The 18,639-nt window shown below is 34.7% G+C and overlaps 1 protein-coding gene and 1 non-coding gene across 3 annotated transcripts; one reads left to right on the top strand and one right to left on the bottom strand.

Annotated features, from left to right (window-relative positions):
• Positions 1-4,435: 4,435 nt before the first annotated feature.
• On the bottom strand, positions 4,436-18,299 carry LOC118282053 (nose resistant to fluoxetine protein 6). Of its 2 annotated transcripts, none has more exons than XM_050695345.1 (13): positions 17,711-18,299; positions 16,930-17,153; positions 14,705-14,919; positions 13,846-13,940; positions 13,114-13,295; positions 11,774-11,928; positions 10,045-10,213; positions 9,142-9,335; positions 6,903-7,047; positions 6,169-6,352; positions 5,547-5,689; positions 4,924-5,033; positions 4,436-4,696 (listed from the first exon to the last, which is right to left on the bottom strand). In XM_050695345.1, the coding sequence occupies exons 1-13, from the start codon at positions 18,027-18,029 to the stop codon at positions 4,561-4,563; spliced, it is 2,271 nt and encodes a 756-aa protein (XP_050551302.1). In that variant the 5' UTR covers positions 18,030-18,299; the 3' UTR covers positions 4,436-4,560. The 2 variants fall into 2 exon arrangements, with proteins under 2 accessions (XP_050551302.1, XP_050551301.1); XM_050695344.1 differs by having other exon boundaries at positions 11,774-11,940; positions 17,711-18,283.
• LOC118282055 (5S ribosomal RNA) lies at positions 13,569-13,687 on the top strand. The gene has a single exon (XR_004784273.1). It is a non-coding gene; the product is annotated as a 5S ribosomal RNA (ribosomal RNA).
• Positions 18,300-18,639: the final 340 nt, after the last annotated feature.

Consider the following 18,639-nt stretch of genomic DNA (forward strand, 5'->3'; position numbering starts at 1 on the left):
GCAAATTAAATTAGAATAATTAAATTATAAAGAACCGCATTGATCAGCCTTTATTTATGTATATGGTGTGATTCAAATCTCTATGTATGTATAATATGTATTATATCTTAGTTGTATTTAATTAAGGTTTGTTTTACAATATAGAAAATGTTTGATTTTGGTTCTTAGTCTTGGTAATCTTTATACAGAATGTTTTAGAGTTAAAAAGGCTAACTATAACTAAATCAGTAATTATGAAACAGGCTTTAATTATTATCTAATTATGTTTCTAATATATGTATCTATAATGTCCCTTTGTTAAGGGAGAAAATCATCCAATGACTTCTCCTGCCTTGGGCGAGGTGAGAGGAAGTAACAGACTCTTACTGACTAAAAACCACCCTGTTCCTACTCCTGGTTTTTGAGCCGCAGCTCATCTATAATGTCCCCAATATTGGCGTTTCATAGTCTGCGTAACTCCATAAGAAACAGGCGAGAGGTTATGTATATATATCCCTAATATTATTTAACATAGCTATCAATTCTCAAATCGGAATGGAATATTTATAAAAGTTTTTTGTTAAGCATAGAGGGTAATTCTAATTTGCACTACTTGATTCCAATAATAAGTACAAGGACATAGTTACAAATACATTTCCTATCATAATTATCCCATGGTGATATAGTAATATAAATTATATAAATAAACTTGATGGCGACAGAGAAAAATTGTAGATAACAAATATAATAATTATAGGATATCTTTCCTATAATACTACTTTACCCATATTATTTTTCTAAAAGATATTTAGGCATAACAAGGCCGCTAACGAACAAAAGGGAATGGCCAAGTAAATAGAATTTGAGTTTATTATTACGAACAATACTATTCATTCCCTTGACGTAAATAGGTCTAAGCTACACCCACGGCAAAGAGAACAAAGAAAATACTTTCTGGGAAAATGTAGCCGGAACCCATTTAGCTAAGTTGGTACCTACTATTAACTTTTAGAACGTACATAGGGACTTATATGGGGATTTAATTTTGGGCTATATATCTTATATTAGCAATCCATATTTAAAGATTTAATAAAAATATTCATTTAAAATGCAGGTACTCTGTAAATAATACACACAAATATGGTATCCAATCGCGTATGAAACTATCAACGCCATCTATTGATAAGCTTATGCAACCTTACAATGTTGTATCATGACGGGTAACGCTATGGGAGGTTAGGTGACGTAGTAGTATATACGCATGTCAATAGATGGCAGTAAATACATAAATGAGAATAATAGGTTGTATTTTACTGGAATTCTTTTTTTACGGCAATAACCACATAGTCCAGTCATTTGGTAGATAAAAAGGGGGTTACCTGGAAAGTTACCCGGGAGTTTTGAAAATTGGTGAATTTATAGTTTTGGGTATGCTCTTTTCGAATTTCAACTTTGCCACCTCGTACACCCGCCGCTCGCGCCGCCATATTGAAAAAATGGCGCCTAAAAACGGTTTTTTATTAATATCTCCGTTCCGACGCATTTTACGAAAAAATATTTATCTACAAAATTAAACTAGAAAAAAATTCCTACAATTTATGTATTGATCACTTTTTCATAAAATCAATAGTTTTTGGCGTACGAGCGCCGCAAAGTATTATTATTCCAGTCAAATTAGGATTTCACCTCGGAATTTGAGATACCCAGCTGTAATTTTGTATATACTTGTATATTGCCTGCTTGAAACTTGTCTCAAGATCTACATATGGTAGGGTGTAAGCAACTATTAAATTTTAAGGTCCAAAGGTCCCAAAAAACGTTTTTTTGCGCTTTTTTGGAAATATCTCATTTCCTATGGGTTTTTGGTATTTGCATTTAATACCAATATTGTAGAATACAAAATTCTCTACAACTTTTGTCTAAACTTTTTTTTATACGGTGCACCGTTTCCGAGATAGAGGGCGGAGAGCGCGCGGTCACTGCACCTCTTCAAAAATTTTTTTTTCGTCTAACCTATCCGTGATGGTTGTCTATGGATAGGCCATTAAAAATACGTCATGGTTCCTAAAACCATTTTTCGTCAAAATCAATTGTTTGAAAGATAGACACTTCCAAAGTGGAAAAATGAGGTCTATCGAATGTGTCCTGCCCTCTAACTTTTAAAATAAGTGAGTAAGAAAACTAAAAAAAATATATGCTGTAGATTTTAATGGAATCTTTCAAAGAAAATTGGTTTGAACGAGATATCATAATTAGTTTTTAAGAATTGATACATTTAAAAAAAACACATTGTTTGTACACGTGGTGGTGCAGATGAATAATACTTTGCGGCGCTCGTACGCCAAAAACTATTGATTTTATGAAAAAGTTATCAATACATAAATTGTAGGAAATTTTTTCTAGTTTAATTTTGTAAATAAATATTTTTTCGTAAAATGCGTCGGAACGGAGATATTAATAAAAAACCGTTTACAAATAATGTGTGTTGTACAAACAGGGGAATTTCGGTAGGTTCCTGTTTCTGATGTTATATGTGTTATGTTATATGTTCCACTGTGTCCTCCGGGCGGTCTTCGAAGTGATGACACCCGGGCGTTTCCTCCCGCCCAATCAAAAACAGGATCCTATCGAAACTCCTGTGTCCGGTAAGCACCTGCGTCAGGCGGTAGGTGAGGACGCCATGGCGCCTCTCTAGCCACTCCTCAAACAGGGGACTTACCTCTGCAATGACAGCGAGCCCAGCCCTCGGTTGCGACAGTCGTTGCTGCACAACACACATTGTTTGTACACGTGGTGGTGCAGATGAATAATACTTTGCGGCGCTCGTACGCCAAAAACTATTGATTTTATGAAAAAGTGATCAATACATAAATTGTAGGAATTTTTTTCTAGTTTAATTTTGTAGATAAATATTTTTTCGTAAAATGCGTCGGAACGGAGATATTAATAAAAAACCATTTTTAGCCGCCATTTTTTCAATATGGCGGCGCGAGCGGCGGTTGTACGAGGTGGCAAAGTTGAAATTCGAAAAGAGCATACCCAAATCTATAAATTCACCAATTTTCAAAACTCCCGGAAGACTTTCTAGGTAAAACTACCAAATGACTGGACTAACATATGTATTTAAATAAAATGTATTTGGTATATATTTCGCTTTAGTAGTGATTGATTTGTAAGCTAATCATTGAGTATTTCATAAAGTACAGTACAGCAGTCTGTTCTAATTCAGTTAAAAAATACAAAACTAAATAGAGCAGTTTTAGTGGTAGTAGGATTATATGGCTACGACATAGGTTCTACGGCGTAGCGCTGTAGCGTAGTTCTACGACGTAGCAATTTGGCATAGTCATACAGCGTAGCCCTGCGTAATTTAGCATTTATAATATTTGTTTTTCTTTCACTATTGTTTTATTAATCTGAGTTTTAAATGATTATAATAGATTAATACTCAATATTAAAATAAAATAACAATTTCGTCGAGTTTTCATTTATTTACAAAATGGGCAGTAAAAACATTTGATACACTCTAAAATTACAATAATATCACTTAATTTTATATCAGTAAAATGTCTACGAAGATATTTCTTCTATCTTTTTATACAAAGTAACTTATTAACCTTCTTTTAAATGAAAAAAATATTTCGAGAAGTAATTTATTTTTAATCGTATTTCCATTAGATTGAATATGTATTTTTAAGAGAATATAATTTCTCACACCCGTAGTTAAATCCATGTAGATATGCTTAATGATACGATACGGTATTTGTAATGTAATTGAATATATCATGATATGATAATCGCAAATAGTTTCACTAAAGGACTGACATTTTTTTTAATATTAATATTTACTTTAAAGTTCAAAAATACCTTCCCGATCCATTTGAAATAAATAATTTTGACTTTGATTTTCAATAAAAAAAAAACCTTACATGAAACTTACTCTAATGGATACACGCTACACACACGTGTAGCATAAAACCGTATATAATTCTATAACCCTTACTTATATGCTACAGCTATTCAAGACTCATTTTTGACTACAGTTATACATTCAAAACTTTTTTGTTATAATTTTTTTTATATATAATTCCTTTGTCATGACTTTATTTCACTGTATGATATAATGAGTAAGTCAAAAAACGATTCTTATAGAGATTTGCACACCAAGCCATGATAATTAGCCATTTACAACTTTATCCCCCAGGTAATAAAGTTGAACATGTAAAACTTAGATAGTTTAAAATGCTTTGACGTTCGGTTTCTGCTTAAAGGTACGCGTCCCGCAACATACGCATCGCACGCATTCCGTATGACGTCATCAGTACGCATCGCATGTAGACATTGCTGATGATGCGCATAAGTGGTCGCAGTTGTATGAGTTTCTATACTAAACAAACTAAAATCCGTAGCGTGCGATGCATATGATGCGAATCTGTGGACGCTTACACATAACTTATTTGTTTTATTATGACACTTAACTGAATCTTTACTTAAAGTTTTATGCCTATAAGTAATGTTTTTCATACAACAATCTGCCACATAATAATATATTATGTACTTATCTATGTATTATGTATGTATTTATATCTTAGAAGAGTATTGTATTGTCCCTGGTAGGTTCTCGCTTAAATACCCGCTGCCCGTTGGTACTGTGCTCATACTTGTTGTTGTGCTCAAAGGATCAGGGTTCGATTCTTGATCCTTCATCTTTTTGACTCTGTAAACACAAATAAGTTATTAGAGTTTGATTAGGTATTTCAAGTAATTGCATCTATTTTCGGAATTGTCATACAATTTAAATATAGTGCATCACAATGCATACTTTATGGTACTCATAATTGTACCTCATAATTGCACTTGGCTGAAAAAAGGAGTAGTGGTTATTAATTATAATTATTCATTTCTGCTGGATTCAACTATTAATTGTAACTAAACAAAACTTACTTAGACTTCAAGCACAAGGCCAATAATTTGTTGGCGGGAGCTTCAGCTAGTAAGAAGATGGCTAGCGCTGCCAGACATCCGAAGAATATTATTCCTATGGTTGTATTCACCTGAAAACAAAACATTAATGTTTGTAAGATATTTGTAGTAAGTAGTCTATCCGTTGGCGCCTTGTTTGGGTAACAAGCTGCTGCAAAACGAGTTGTTAGGTCCCGTAAGAATACGGGTCTGTGATCGGCGAGCCAAGGGAAGCTCACTGCCCGACTAGAACTAGAACCGTGGGTACGCGTCGCCTTCCGTGCGTGCCTCAACGAGTTATCAGATCATCACAGATGGAGCCCAGTAGGGATGATGCCCAACCAGGAGCTACGGACTACCTAGCGGGTTCTCCTTCTTGCCACACGGAAGAAGAACGCATGACGGAAGAAGCCATTAGATTATTTTCCCACCTCAAAAAAGTCCCGTAAGCAACAATTCTTATAAATCTTTAAGTAGTGATTACGATTCAGGGTGTGAAGTGTTTATTATTGCACTAACGATGCAATATAAGACAAAGCATTAGTATAGGGCTAAGAAGACAGTATTTCTTCAATCGTCTAAATAATAGGCTACAACTGACTTACAATTTCAACGTAATCATTATGCTGTGGGTTTCTGGTGATGAAGACGTTCCTCGCGATCAACATCGCGTGGGTCAAGAACAGGCCGTAGGAGAGTCGGCTCAAAGGCACCCAGGGGTACCAGCTCAGGAACGATTTTATAAGTGCTGGAAAAAAGTACTTAGTTATTCAGTACAGATGCAAGTTTACTTATAAAAGCTATATTTTTAACTTTGTGACCTTAGAATAAAGTTCAGATTTATTTACCCGGTGTGAAGGCTTCCCCTTATCACTTAGAAGTGTGAGAATCCTGACAAAAAATAGGTTACCACGGCCTCACAGAAAACTGACGTGAAACAGCGCTTTCGTTGTGTGAGCGAGGTAACCGAAGGCCCATTTTTCAATCTTCCCAATCTCCGATTCCCTAACAACCCTTAAATGTCTATTCCCTAGAAGGCCGGTAACGTACTTGTTACGCTTGGTGTTCCCAATTTGTGCAAACATTGTTTAAAAATTCTCAGATGTATTTACCCAGTGTGTAGGCTTCCCCTTATCACATGGGACTATGAGAAACCTGACAAACCAAACAACCATCGACTATACTACGAAATAATTTACACAACTAGCGACATCTATGTATACTTACGGACATGTCCAAGCGAGCAGCACAGTACTAACAGCCCCACACCGAGAGCCCAGACCGGCCGGTTCAGCGCTGCGTACACGGCGCCCTCTAGCGGGTGGTAACTGCGCCAGAGGTAGGAACTACCCAGCAACATCACCAGTAACATCAGCGTTAAGGCTGCGAGTGCACCAAGAACCGACCATTTCTGAAACAAGTTATTAAAAGACATGATTAATTTTGATAGGTTCAAGATTTGCATGACAGGAATCTATACTAATATTATAAAGCTGAAGAGTTTGTTTGATTGTTTGTTTGTTTGTTTGAACGCTCTAATCTCCGGAACTACTGGTCCGATTTGAATAATTATTTTTGTGTTGGATAGTGCATTTATCGAGGAAGGCTATAGGCTATAAAACATCACGCTATGACCAATAGGAGCCAAGCAGAGCGGGTGAAACCGCGCGGAAGTAGCTAGTAACATATACGTATATGTTTATTTATGTACGTGTTTATATTTCGTACTAAAGAAAATTTTACACAAGTATTGACACGATTTCATGTCCCAATATGCTTAAAATAACGACTGATTTAGTAAATTAGCGCATAACAAAGGCCATGTATGTAAAGAGATGATACTTATGATAATAAGTGTCACTTACACAGAAACATCTTTTTTTCTCTTTATATGAAAATCAGTCTGCCGGGTCAGCTGTATTTAATATTGAAGGAGGTACAAAAGTTGTGCATTTCCTGACCTGTCTCATCCTGTCCAGGCCTTTGCTGCTGTACTTGATGAACACGTAGCCGATGTAGAAGCCGACCAGGTAGGAGGCGAACCGCGTGTGGCTCGGGATGTAAGTCAGCTTGAAGTCCTTACTGCCGCGAGGGTTCAATATGAAACTGAAGAAAACATACAATTAGTGCTATTAACATATTATAATGTGTTTTTATTCTAGAAAATAATACAGGTACATATAGATAATCCTTCTATTGGGAAAATTACCAAAAATCAATAAAGATATCTAGAATCCGATTGTTAAAGTGAAATGATTAATGGTTTTGTAACAATTCCTGAAAATATTTAAGTATTAAGACCAAAGACACTCCCTATTTGGTAAAAAATTAATCAGATAGTCGGGTTCTTGAAAATTATCAATTTCTTAAAATGATTCTTAAAATGTTCAAGATATTTATTCCACGCTAACAGAATATCTTTTTTAAGGGGGGAAATCATCCAATGACTTTTTCCGCCTTGAGTGAGGCGAGAGGGAGTGTCAGATTCTAACTGAATAAAAACTACTCCGTTACTACTCCAACTCTTCGAGCCGAAGCCCGGGTAAACCCAGCTTGATAGTTCGCAGCTCCGGAACAAAAATATCCTTATGATAATATAATATCCTTATTATAGTTTCTTAATAGCAATTAATACATTAGGTTATAGAAAATTACTCAACAACATTAACATTAAATACTCAATGAGCCTATTTTCTTTATTGACCCATTAGTAATTGTTGGTAGGAAGGCTGCTTGCTACTAGTAAACGGTAACAGAGTAAATTGATTAACAGATTACGATTCTATTCACAAGAACAATGCTAGAGGAAATCCTCCGTGATGAAACATTTAATCGTTTGGTGAGTAATATAAAATGTTAGGTATATAATTATGCTTAGGTATGTAGGTACCCATGTAGATATCGGAAAATTATGAAAAATTATTTGTTTTCTTAAGATTGTCGACGTATTATTTCTTATAAACTTTGCTTCGCCAACCAAATCATGTTGCATCGCAAATCTTTCCAAATCTTTTTAGGTAAACGAAATAAACGACCGAATACAGAAAGGTGTCATGGTATTTTATAAGACATGCAAAGTGATATTTTCAGTATTTTAACCAATCACCTAACCAATTATTCAAGGTTTGATTTAAGACGTTGATCCTACTAATATTATAAATGTGTATATTCGGCTGAAGGAATCAGGATAAAATTTGGAATTGGAGCAGATTATAGTCTGAAATAACCCATAGGATTCGTTTTATCGCACGGGAATGCGGGCAAAGCCGCTGGCAGAAGCTAGTAGTTAATAAAGAAGGGCAACAAACAATAGGATAGTAAAACTCAGTTTTATCTTCTTTCAGTCTTTTAGATTACTCGCTTCGTTCCGGTTCAGGGTATGAAGGCTATGGGGTCACCGCAACGTAACTCGGCAGATGATAAACAACTTTAATGACATATAGATTACGTTTCAATTTGATTAACAGCATATTAATGAAATACAATAAAGAAGCGCAATAGTCATTAACAATACTATTAATTAAGCACCGAGCAAAGTGGATAATGATGAAAGTCACGCGAGATGTAGGAAAATAACTATCTGGAGGATTTTTATTTATACGACATTGTAAACATCAAAGATTGGTATGTATAATCTCTCGACCGGAATGATACCACGGCCTCACAGAAAACCGATGTGAAGCAACGCTTGCGTAGTGGTTCGTTGTATTAGTGAGTTAAGTGGAGGCCCGATTGTCCCCTTTCCCAATCTTCTCAATCCCTGATTCCCCAATGACCCTTAAATTTCTAAAAAGGCAATGTACTTGTAACGCTTCTGTCGTCATCTGTTTGTCGGGTTCCCATGAGCAGCGGCGATTGCTTACCGTCAGGATCTGTCTGCTCGTTAACCGGCTTACACCACAAAAAAATACTTTTAAGACAAGTAGGTATTATTTGAATGTTTTCATCATTCTTCAGCAAAGCAAAATAAAAATAATCTACCACTCGTAACCTTCAGGCAAAGCTGCTGACGACATTTTTTGAAGATCGACTGCTATGCTAAATGCGTATAAGATGGTAATTGAAGTTCGTAATTTAATTTACATTTTTATTTTGCAATAATTGTCTTTTTAATTGAAACAATAAAATTTTCAATTTTCTCATATTATTTATTAAATTTTGTCCTAATGAAGATATTATATAAAATGAGTAATTACTTACTCAAAAGTGAAGAGTTGTACAGCGGACAGCTCATTCATATAGTTGACGACGCCCGGTGCAATGATAGACGCGGCAGTTAATAGGGCTGCGATGGTGATGCCTAGCTTCGGCCACGTCCTGTAGATGCAGTACACCAGGATAGTCACCACGAAGAAGTGGAAGTCGCACGGAATGTACCACGAAGGTATTATGCACTGAAACAAATGACGGTCCACATATTCAATAGTTTTAGGGCCTGGGGTGGGGGCGTACTCTTATTCAACGAACGAACGAAAAGACTTCGCTGATTGCATACTACAATTCCATTTATTGCAAACTTTCGTGAACAAAAATAAACGAATGAAATGAAGATATATAAATAGGTTTTTATATGAAATTAAAAATAAAACTTTTTTTAAGTAATTTTATTAGTAAATCAATAAAACCTACGGCCGTAGATTAAACGAAACTTCGCATTCGAGAACCGGAGTAGCCCTCCTGGTGAAGGTTGCAATTCCACCAGAGATGTGCTATGCTACGTTTCTGTGGTTACGTTTAGCTTTCACCAATCATATTTAATAGTACACATATTATAGCATTGGTGGCAACACGGACTCAGCGAAGCCATGTTTTTTATAAGGAAAGATGCGATAAAAAAGCGTTGACGTGTAAAACTGCCATTTTGCACCCTATTAAAATTTGCAAATAATATAATAATTTACTGCTTCACTGTAAATATTTTCTTGATTGTTGTAGTCAGGGGAAGATTTTAGGAGAAAAATGTAACTGTAATTTGTTCAGGTACTTACCATACTACTATTACTATAACATCTCGCCTTTTATCCCCACAGAGGTGCAGGTTAGGGCACGTAATGCCGCTATACAATGTACACCCACTTTTCACCATTTGTGTGTTTCACTTACCATACTCTCCGGATTAATATAATTATTGAGCATGAGGAGGTTGAGCCACCAGTTGTTGCGGCAGTGCGTAGTATCGTATGCAATGGCCCTCTTCCATAGTGGGCCGGTCCCGGTGTATGGGTGCACAGCACTGATGTAGAAGATGACCACTGCCAGAGCTACCACCAACCTGTTCAAGTTTAGAATATATATATATAATTTTGCCGAAATTTACATGTGGGATGTAATTCCAATGTTTGTGGGAATAAGGTTATTATGAAGATTGATCAATCAATGAATAAACGAGACCGTGTTTGGCGCTCGGATTTGTAGGTTCATTGGAGCAGGCCAATCGGAGCGTCGTACGCGTTAAAAGTAAAACTAACTCGTACTAAAGCCCCTCTGGTCACCTATTTCACATATTCTGTGTCCTACAGAGTTCATAATTGATTCTTTCTTGAAACTAGTATAAGTATGTGTATGTAACTTCCAGGCAGAAAGGTTTGATGTTATGTTGTATACCTAGTATATAATCTTTGATATAGGAAGGCCCTTCAAAGAATAATAATTGCAATATTACGTTGTGCGTTCAATATTACGAAACAACACCAGTTAACAATGGACCGGCCTTCAAGTTATTTACATGGATCATATTATAATACATATTGTATGCTTTTAGCATCGTTTTATATTCCAGAATTTATAATTATGTGAAATCAATATTTGTAAACAGCCAATCTTTTATAATTAAAACATTTTAACTATAAATTGTAACCAAGTTTATGCAAAAATTTGCCATTTTAAGATCTAAGCCATTGTCATTAGTGTATATTAGATACATAAATACAACTATAAAATTTTTAAATTTATCAAGATAACAACAATAGCCATGTTTAATTTCCTCAGAAAATGCGAAACTGCTTAATAAATACATAAATATGTGCATTATTAAGCAAAATTCTTATTAATTGGTGTTTGATTCATTGTAATCATATGGATTACTTAATAATCAAATGATTCTAGCAAGATAAGTCAATGTTATTCAAAAACTAATGACAAAATTATACATGACACGTGTCGCATTGTTTTTATGATAAAAACGTAGTCTTTTATTGTTTTAAAAAGAATTTATAATATTGTAAGCGGTTTTATAAGCCTATAAAAATAAATCGGAGATTAATAGATTTTTAATAAACGATTAGGCCATTCGGAAATAGACTTATTATATGATGATAAATTGAAAGTATAATTTTGTATATTTTCTTAAAAAATATACAAACAAAAACGTTGCGTGTGCAGACGTAGACGTCATACTAGATGGACTGACGACATAATCAAAGTTCATAATCAAAGAGTCAATGGATATCGTTATAGGCTTAGGGAATAGAGAGTAAAGTTCCCTAAAAAAAGGAGGATATTCCGACCAGCTGAGTTGATCGTGTCTGACGGGCTTTCTACCCAACTGTTGTGCTTTAGGATATTTTATCTATGTTTATTCACATGTAAACTTCACGTATGCAATGTACGATTTATGACTTCATCCATTGATTTGCTTTTCGATCATCTATGTGCGACTTCTGTCATCTGTCACTGTGTGTCGCACAGGCAAAAATCCTAGTGAAAAGACGATGGACGCAAGAGTTGACGTTCAACGTGGAGGTTTTAGAGGGGAGAACCTTTGTTTAGCAGTAGACTTTCAGGTAATGATGATGATGATGATAACATAAAAATGTTTCTTAACTTTCCTTACCTTACATATCTCTTCAGAATAATAAACAATGGATTCGGTAGTCTGTTAAACTTTACCAAATTCGTGACGGTAAGGAACCCAGAGAGTAGGAAGAAAGTGTCCACAAAGAGATCGTCGTGTAGTATCAGCATGCCCAGCGTAGTCTTATTCACCTCCTGTTGAAATAACTAAATCTAGCCCTATTAATTTTTTGCATTTATAAAGCAAACATAAGCATAGAACATTTTTATTTGAAAATATAAATGGAAAATGTTAACTTTGTATAGTGATAGTTTAGGCGTAGTGTTGTTAGGTTGTCTGTTCAGTCTACGTGCATAGATTAGATAATATAGTTGATAGATAATAGTTGATAGTTCAGGGCTAAGCAGTTTCAAGGCAATTTTGTATAATGAAGTAAGATCATTAGTACAAAAGACAAAGTGCATCACCATTTAAGTTTTTTAGGGTTCCGTAGCCAAATGGCAAAAAACGGAACCCTTATAGATTCGTCATGTCTGTCTGTCCGTCCGTCCGTATGTCACAGCCATTTATTTCCGAAACTGTTAGATCTATACATATAGTTGAAACTGTGTAGGATGATGTATTTCAGTAACCGTCATTCGTATTTTTGAATAAAAATTAATAAATTTATAAATTAAAGGGGGCACTCCATACATGGAACTGATTAAAAAATATATTTTTTTCAGCTAACATATCCGTGATGGGTGTCTATGGATAGGTCTTTAAAAAAGACATTAAGGTTCCTAAAACCATTTTTCGTCAAAATCAACCGTTTGAAAGTTAGACGCTTCCAAAGAGGAAAAATGAGTGTCCCCTTCTAACTTTTAAAATAAGAGAGTGAGAAAACTAAAAAAAATATATGCTGTAGATTTCAATAGAAACTAACAACGAAAATTGGTTTGAACGAGATATCATTATTAGTTTTTAAGAAATTAAACATTTTCAAAAACCGCAAATATAACTTTGTCGTTCATACAAACACTATGTAAAACCAAGTTATTTTGTAACTTGTATAATATGTCATCTACTTGCTGTTACGGAACCCTTCATGGGCGAGTCCGACTCGCACTTGGCCGGTTTTTAGTTATTCTATCTCTGTTAAAAAAATAGCTTTCCAAAGAAAATCAATATTAATGTTAATTCGGGCACAATTAATTATGCACAGCGATTTTACTATTCTATATTCTTTTGTTTTCTTTACTGGTTTTCTATATTCTTTCTTAACGCACGCTATTTTTAAGGACTTCGGTTGAGCCTTAAAACAGTCGGGTATCCCCGAAATGCAACGATCATTTTTTTAATATTAATGGACATTTTTTGTAATACCCGATTATTAATACCTCATCAGAAGACAACGCATCACTGATGGGCCCAGCGTTATAGATTCCGATCTGATGGTCCATCACTATGAGACATATGGTCAGGAATCGAATCCCGTAAAACACTTCTACACCTTCCTTCTTCATCCGAAGAAGATCTGAAGCATTCTCTCTTAAACAGAATGCGCTTATGAAGTCTGGTTCTGAAAAAATAACAATAAAATATTCATGGTACTCAACAATGTCTATCAAATAGGTACGTATTTAAGAAAGTATAGAAAAGAGTTCGTATTTTTTGTTCTTGTATTGTGTATATGTATTGTGCCTTGTGGAAAATTGTGGTCATCACTACGGCACCTACACCTATGATGGGCGTGGGTTTCATACATCACAGATAAAAACACGTATCGTAGTAGCCTTAGCTTAACACAAAAAAAATTTAGCAGGTAGCAACCATTAAATTCAACACAGCCATCGCCAACGTCCATACCATGTTGAAAGCACCGGTTCTCGTCCGATCACCGAAGTTAAGCAACATCGGGCGCGGTTAGTACTTGGATGGGTGACCGCCTGGGAATACCGCGTGACGTTAGCTTTTTGTTTCTAATAACTACATATTTTTGTCCTAATAATTACGGATATTTTTTATGAGAAAAAGCTGAAAATCTATTAAAGAAATTTGGTACAATGGAGCTGGTTTTCCTATTGGTGTTTTTCTATACAAATAAAATAAATAAAATAATAACACATTACCTCTGGAATCTGCGTCTAGCGATGAGTCCTGTGTCCTCTGGTAATTCAAGTACGTGCAAACCAGAGCGATAGCCGTCACTGAGCCCATGACGATGCTAAAATAGAACAAGTTTTGTTGAAAACTGCTTTTCTACAAAAATATAATTATTTAAATTAAGCACTAACATTCCTTTTGTCGGCAGATTAATATACATGCGTTACTACTTCTACACTTACCACACGTGTCATGCATCACGTGTCACGTGCTGTTAAAGTTGAGTAACCTATCTCATCTAATCCTAAGAGCTATACCTATATTTCATCGGGACACCACTGAAAAAGTGTCACGGGTTCTTGTTCAAAAACCAATAGGCTAGATTCCTACTAGTCAAATTCAATACTTTTTTCGAAACGTCAAAAACGATATTTTCTATGAACTTTGTATGAAATACATACTCTATTATGACGTCATCAGATTTGTACGTCAAATAGCAGTCTTATTTTTAGAAATTTAGCTAGAAACAATCGAAAGTTAAGTAGTTCATTAAATTTATGAATTAGAGTGTGATTATTTTTGAATATTTTATTGTATTAAAAAGTTGTAATAATTTATTTTTGACCGAGGATACCTACTCAATTATCTATAAAATAAAAATAAGTCTTGTTTTCCTTCCTAACGCTATAACTCCAGAACGCACGAACCGATTTTCACGGTTTTACATTCGTTAGAAAGGTCTCAAGAAAACTCTCTCAGGAAAAAATTCAAGAGAAAAGCAGGAAAACAGGAATAATCATTGGTGGCGAAACGGAGTTCACCAGGTTTCCTAGTTTGGTATATTTTCATGAACTTTGTAGAAACTGTAATAGAACATTTACTTACAAAAACGCATAGAACAACGCGTCATATTCCAGTTCATCCTCAGCGCTCTGGCAAGGTTCGTCGACACTGATGTCGGCTTTGATGCCTGCAGCTCCAAGATGGCTCCGTGCCAGCATAATGCCAAGCAACTGTTCCACAGTCCTTGGAGGACATGATGAAGGGACACAGGCACCCCATGTCAGCTCGTTCAGGGGACGAGAGTGAGGTACATGGTACTGGGGTAAGGAAAAAAAATGGGGATTTAGACTAACTTAGATGGTGATGATGGCGAGTAAATATAATTACACTCATACATACATGTATGCATAAGATTTAGCGCGAAAAACAATACCCTCCCTATATTTGTAAAATAATTAGGAGATCGGAACTAAACGACTGACCCAGGCATAATAACAAGAATACGAATTTCACGCTAACCCGTATCATTTAAATATTCACTTATGAATTATTTTGTGTTTAACTAATTCTTATAACTTGGTGAACAAAAATTAACAAAAAATAAGTTTCATAATTGATTTTTTTCTGTTGTGGTTTGACATGACAACACGGAAGTAGGTACTGCAAGCTATTATTAGGACATTAGTTTCCCCGAAAATCAAATCGAAATAATTAAACGAACATCAATTTAACGGTAATATAATGACTTTTTTTCTGAAACCAAATAATTGTAAATGTTTTGATCGACACAAAATATATATTTTGTATAAGATTGCACAATCTTACTATATATTTTGTGTCTGTCCTTGGTTACTTTGTGTTCATTATCTAGTATAAGCAGAATTGTTTACCTATCTACCTCATATATAAATAACTTTCGGCTCAGGTACATCAAAAACGCCTAAGTAAAAGTTCACAGCAATGTTATAGTTTGAAGTTTTTGTAACGTTGTTTGACGTAGGAACGCTACTTTATTTTCAGGATTGCGCAGATATGCCAAGTTTCTGGACCTTCTTAATTACAAAATATAAATTTTTAATTATGCGGCTTTATTTATTGCTAGGTACCATATTTATACAATATTTATTTGTACGGGTTACGACGTCCATACTTTGGTTTAGCCATGTCCTTTGTAAAATATATGGTATAGCCGTTCCCGAACTACGACGACTAGAACATTGAATGAAAATAGACTAGAATGTTTTAAATTATATAGTAATACATATAATTTTCTTTTATCTGGATTAGACTATACATGTGCATCGGTACCTAGGTATACTTAGGTACCTACACTAGGAACACTTGTCTAACATTTTTGCAAAAAACTTGTTTCTACGTTTTTTAAACATAACACTAATTGACCGGTTTATATCATTGTAACAATGGTAATACGTAATAGACGATAAACCGGTCAATTTATTCTTATATACATAAATATGTATTCAAAACCTATTCTTAATATAGAACAAACAAGATTCAAAAATAGTTTTAGTCTATTAATCATATGTATACGAAAATTCACGCGATAAACTTTAAAACATTAGAGTTTTTCCTAATATTTATATAATGTGTAATGTATTTGATTTTCCTAACAAATAGTTAGACATTAATCTTAGTCTTAGCCTTAACACTGTTTTCTCCCTATATTTTAGTATTGCGTGACGTAATCTTGGTGGGCTGTGTTATTTTATTGTTCACTAATTTCTATAAACCATGGAACATGCGATATTAGCATATCTAGTTCATTGAATTGCCACGTGACATAATTGTAATAATGTAATTTTAATACTTATTAGGAGATTTTAGAAGACGTGGGATTTAATACCTCAGCGTACTCTGTTTTAATAGGGCATCACGCTTTTACATGCAACTAGCGACCCGCCCCAGCTTTACATGGGTGCAGTGGTGATATATTATGCATGTATTATATATATAAATTTTCTTCTTGAATCACTCTATTAAAAAACCGCATCAAAATCCATTGCGTAGTTTTAAAGATTTGAGCATACAAAGGGACAGAGAAAGCGACTTTGTTTTATACTATGTAGTGAAGATTAACAGTTATGTCACTTAAAAAGCGATATTCAATTCAGTTTTTGTGTTATAAAACGAGGAAGATTTCTTTTATAGTTTAGGTTTAGCACTAGAATAAAAGGAAAAAAATATTTTGTTGTTCTATAAAAAATGTTACGTTCTTTTACCACTTCGGGGATAAAAAGGCGTGACGTTGCATATATAGATTTATTAATTTCGGTAGTTTCTAAATAGCGAATAATCTTTATTCTTACCTCGATATAATCCAGTGCAGATTGATACGGATACGTGGGTCGGTCTACTCGTCTTCTCACAGCCTTATCAGTTCTCTCCAGGCGTATCTCAGCGAGGCAGTATTTGGTCTTCAGCTCCGGGTGTGTCTTCGCCCAGGGCGCGTTCATGCATTGGTCAAAGTTACCAAGCTGGTAGCGGTTACCAAATAAAAGACCTTGTGGTTCCGATGCTTGGGCGTCCCATTCTGTATGAAAAATAAGCCAGGTAAATGGAGGTCTGGCATTCCAAAGCCAGAAATTTATATGATATTTTTATAAAAGAGTGTAGATGAATGATGAATAATTTTTATTTTATTGTCCATGTTGTTGATTATTTTTAAATATTAGAGACGTATTATTTATTTTCTTACGGAAACAAAAGTTTTGAAGATATATTGATACCTTCACATCAGCAATTTGAAAATTGACACTGACCTCTGAGTTTACTTACAAAACATTCGAATTTTAAATTAAGCATGTAATTTAAAAAGTATTCGTATGCGCAGGAGAATGTATTTATTAGTGGTAAATAAGTATAATTTTGGTACAAGTTTTTACTAGAGATACTTTTACTGGATAGGGAACATAGGGGTATCTACGAGTATATACTCCTTTCGGATCAGTAAGTTGGTAATAAGTAAGTATTTTTTTTACAGTTTCACCCTGTTCTTTACTCTTTCTCTGATCTCTAATCACAAATCAATAAGACAAGTACCTAACACGCACAAATAGGTTTTAATCATAAACAAATATCAACACTTACCCCAAACGGCCCAAAGAGTAAAATTCTGCAAACCAGCCAGCAAACGGTAGATATGATCTAGGCACGGCTTTTCTTCAGCAGTCCAGTTCTGATTCTTCATAGCAAATATCACATCGTCCAGGTACACACTACTTTCACCATTCCCGACATTTTTCGAAGACTCGAGTTTTTTGTCACTCAGTTCTTTATTCCCCGTAAAATCTGACGGCAGGCGTGTCGTCGATATATCTCCTTCCCCCACATTTTTAGCATTAGCTGTCACGTTACACTTAGTTTTACTTATAGCTACTATAAAAAATATTATCAATGTGTACTTCATGGTGTACTGTCTCTCACTCAATGAGCTGAAGCTTGGAAATACCTGGTTTTACTTATAAAACAATAACATTGCATAATCAATGTCAGGCAATGCTTTGTAATAAGTAATTAGTTTCTATTGTGATCACGGCACATCCCATGGAATAAATTAGTATATATGAACTTAAGACACGCCAAAGTATAGGAAAAATATTGTATTTTTTATTTTTGTTCTTAGCTCGGTATGTGTAGTAGCCAAACGACAGTCCTTCACGATCTGATGCGACGCAATACATAAGAACCTCATACGTTTATGTATTTATCAAAATATCGTCATTGTGTGAATGTCTTTTCATGGTGGTAACGGAACCATTTACTTTATTTACATTCATAATTATAAATGCCAGTTTGTTTGTATTTTTTTTTCACATAAATGGGGATGTAATGGTTAATTTGGAGTAAAATATATAAAATTCGTTAGTACTAATGCATAGCATGTTTCATTAGGTAAAAACATTGAGATGTATCGAGTAGGTACAAAGGCGATCATTATCACTGAAAACTACAACCACAGGAACACATGACTATGTTTTTTAAATTACATATCGTATACAGAAGGAGGATCATAGAAA

This window comes from Spodoptera frugiperda, chromosome 8 (assembly GCF_023101765.2).
Source record: "Spodoptera frugiperda isolate SF20-4 chromosome 8, AGI-APGP_CSIRO_Sfru_2.0, whole genome shotgun sequence".
Classification (NCBI taxonomy): Eukaryota; Metazoa; Arthropoda; class Insecta; order Lepidoptera; family Noctuidae; genus Spodoptera; species Spodoptera frugiperda.

Bases quoted from the DNA above. Each gene is read 5' to 3' on its own strand.
- LOC118282053 (XM_050695344.1), bottom strand. From the start codon at position 18,029: ATGAAGTACACATTGATAATATTTTTTATAGTAGCTATAAGTAAAACT. The intron at 17,154-17,710 runs GTAAGTGTTGAT...TTTTTCATACAG, and splicing joins TACTCTTTGGGCCGTTTGGG to AATGGGACGCCCAAGCATCG. The intron at 6,353-6,902 runs GTCAGGAAATGC...AACTTGTTTCAG, and splicing joins GCCTGGACAGGATGAGACAG to AAATGGTCGGTTCTTGGTGC.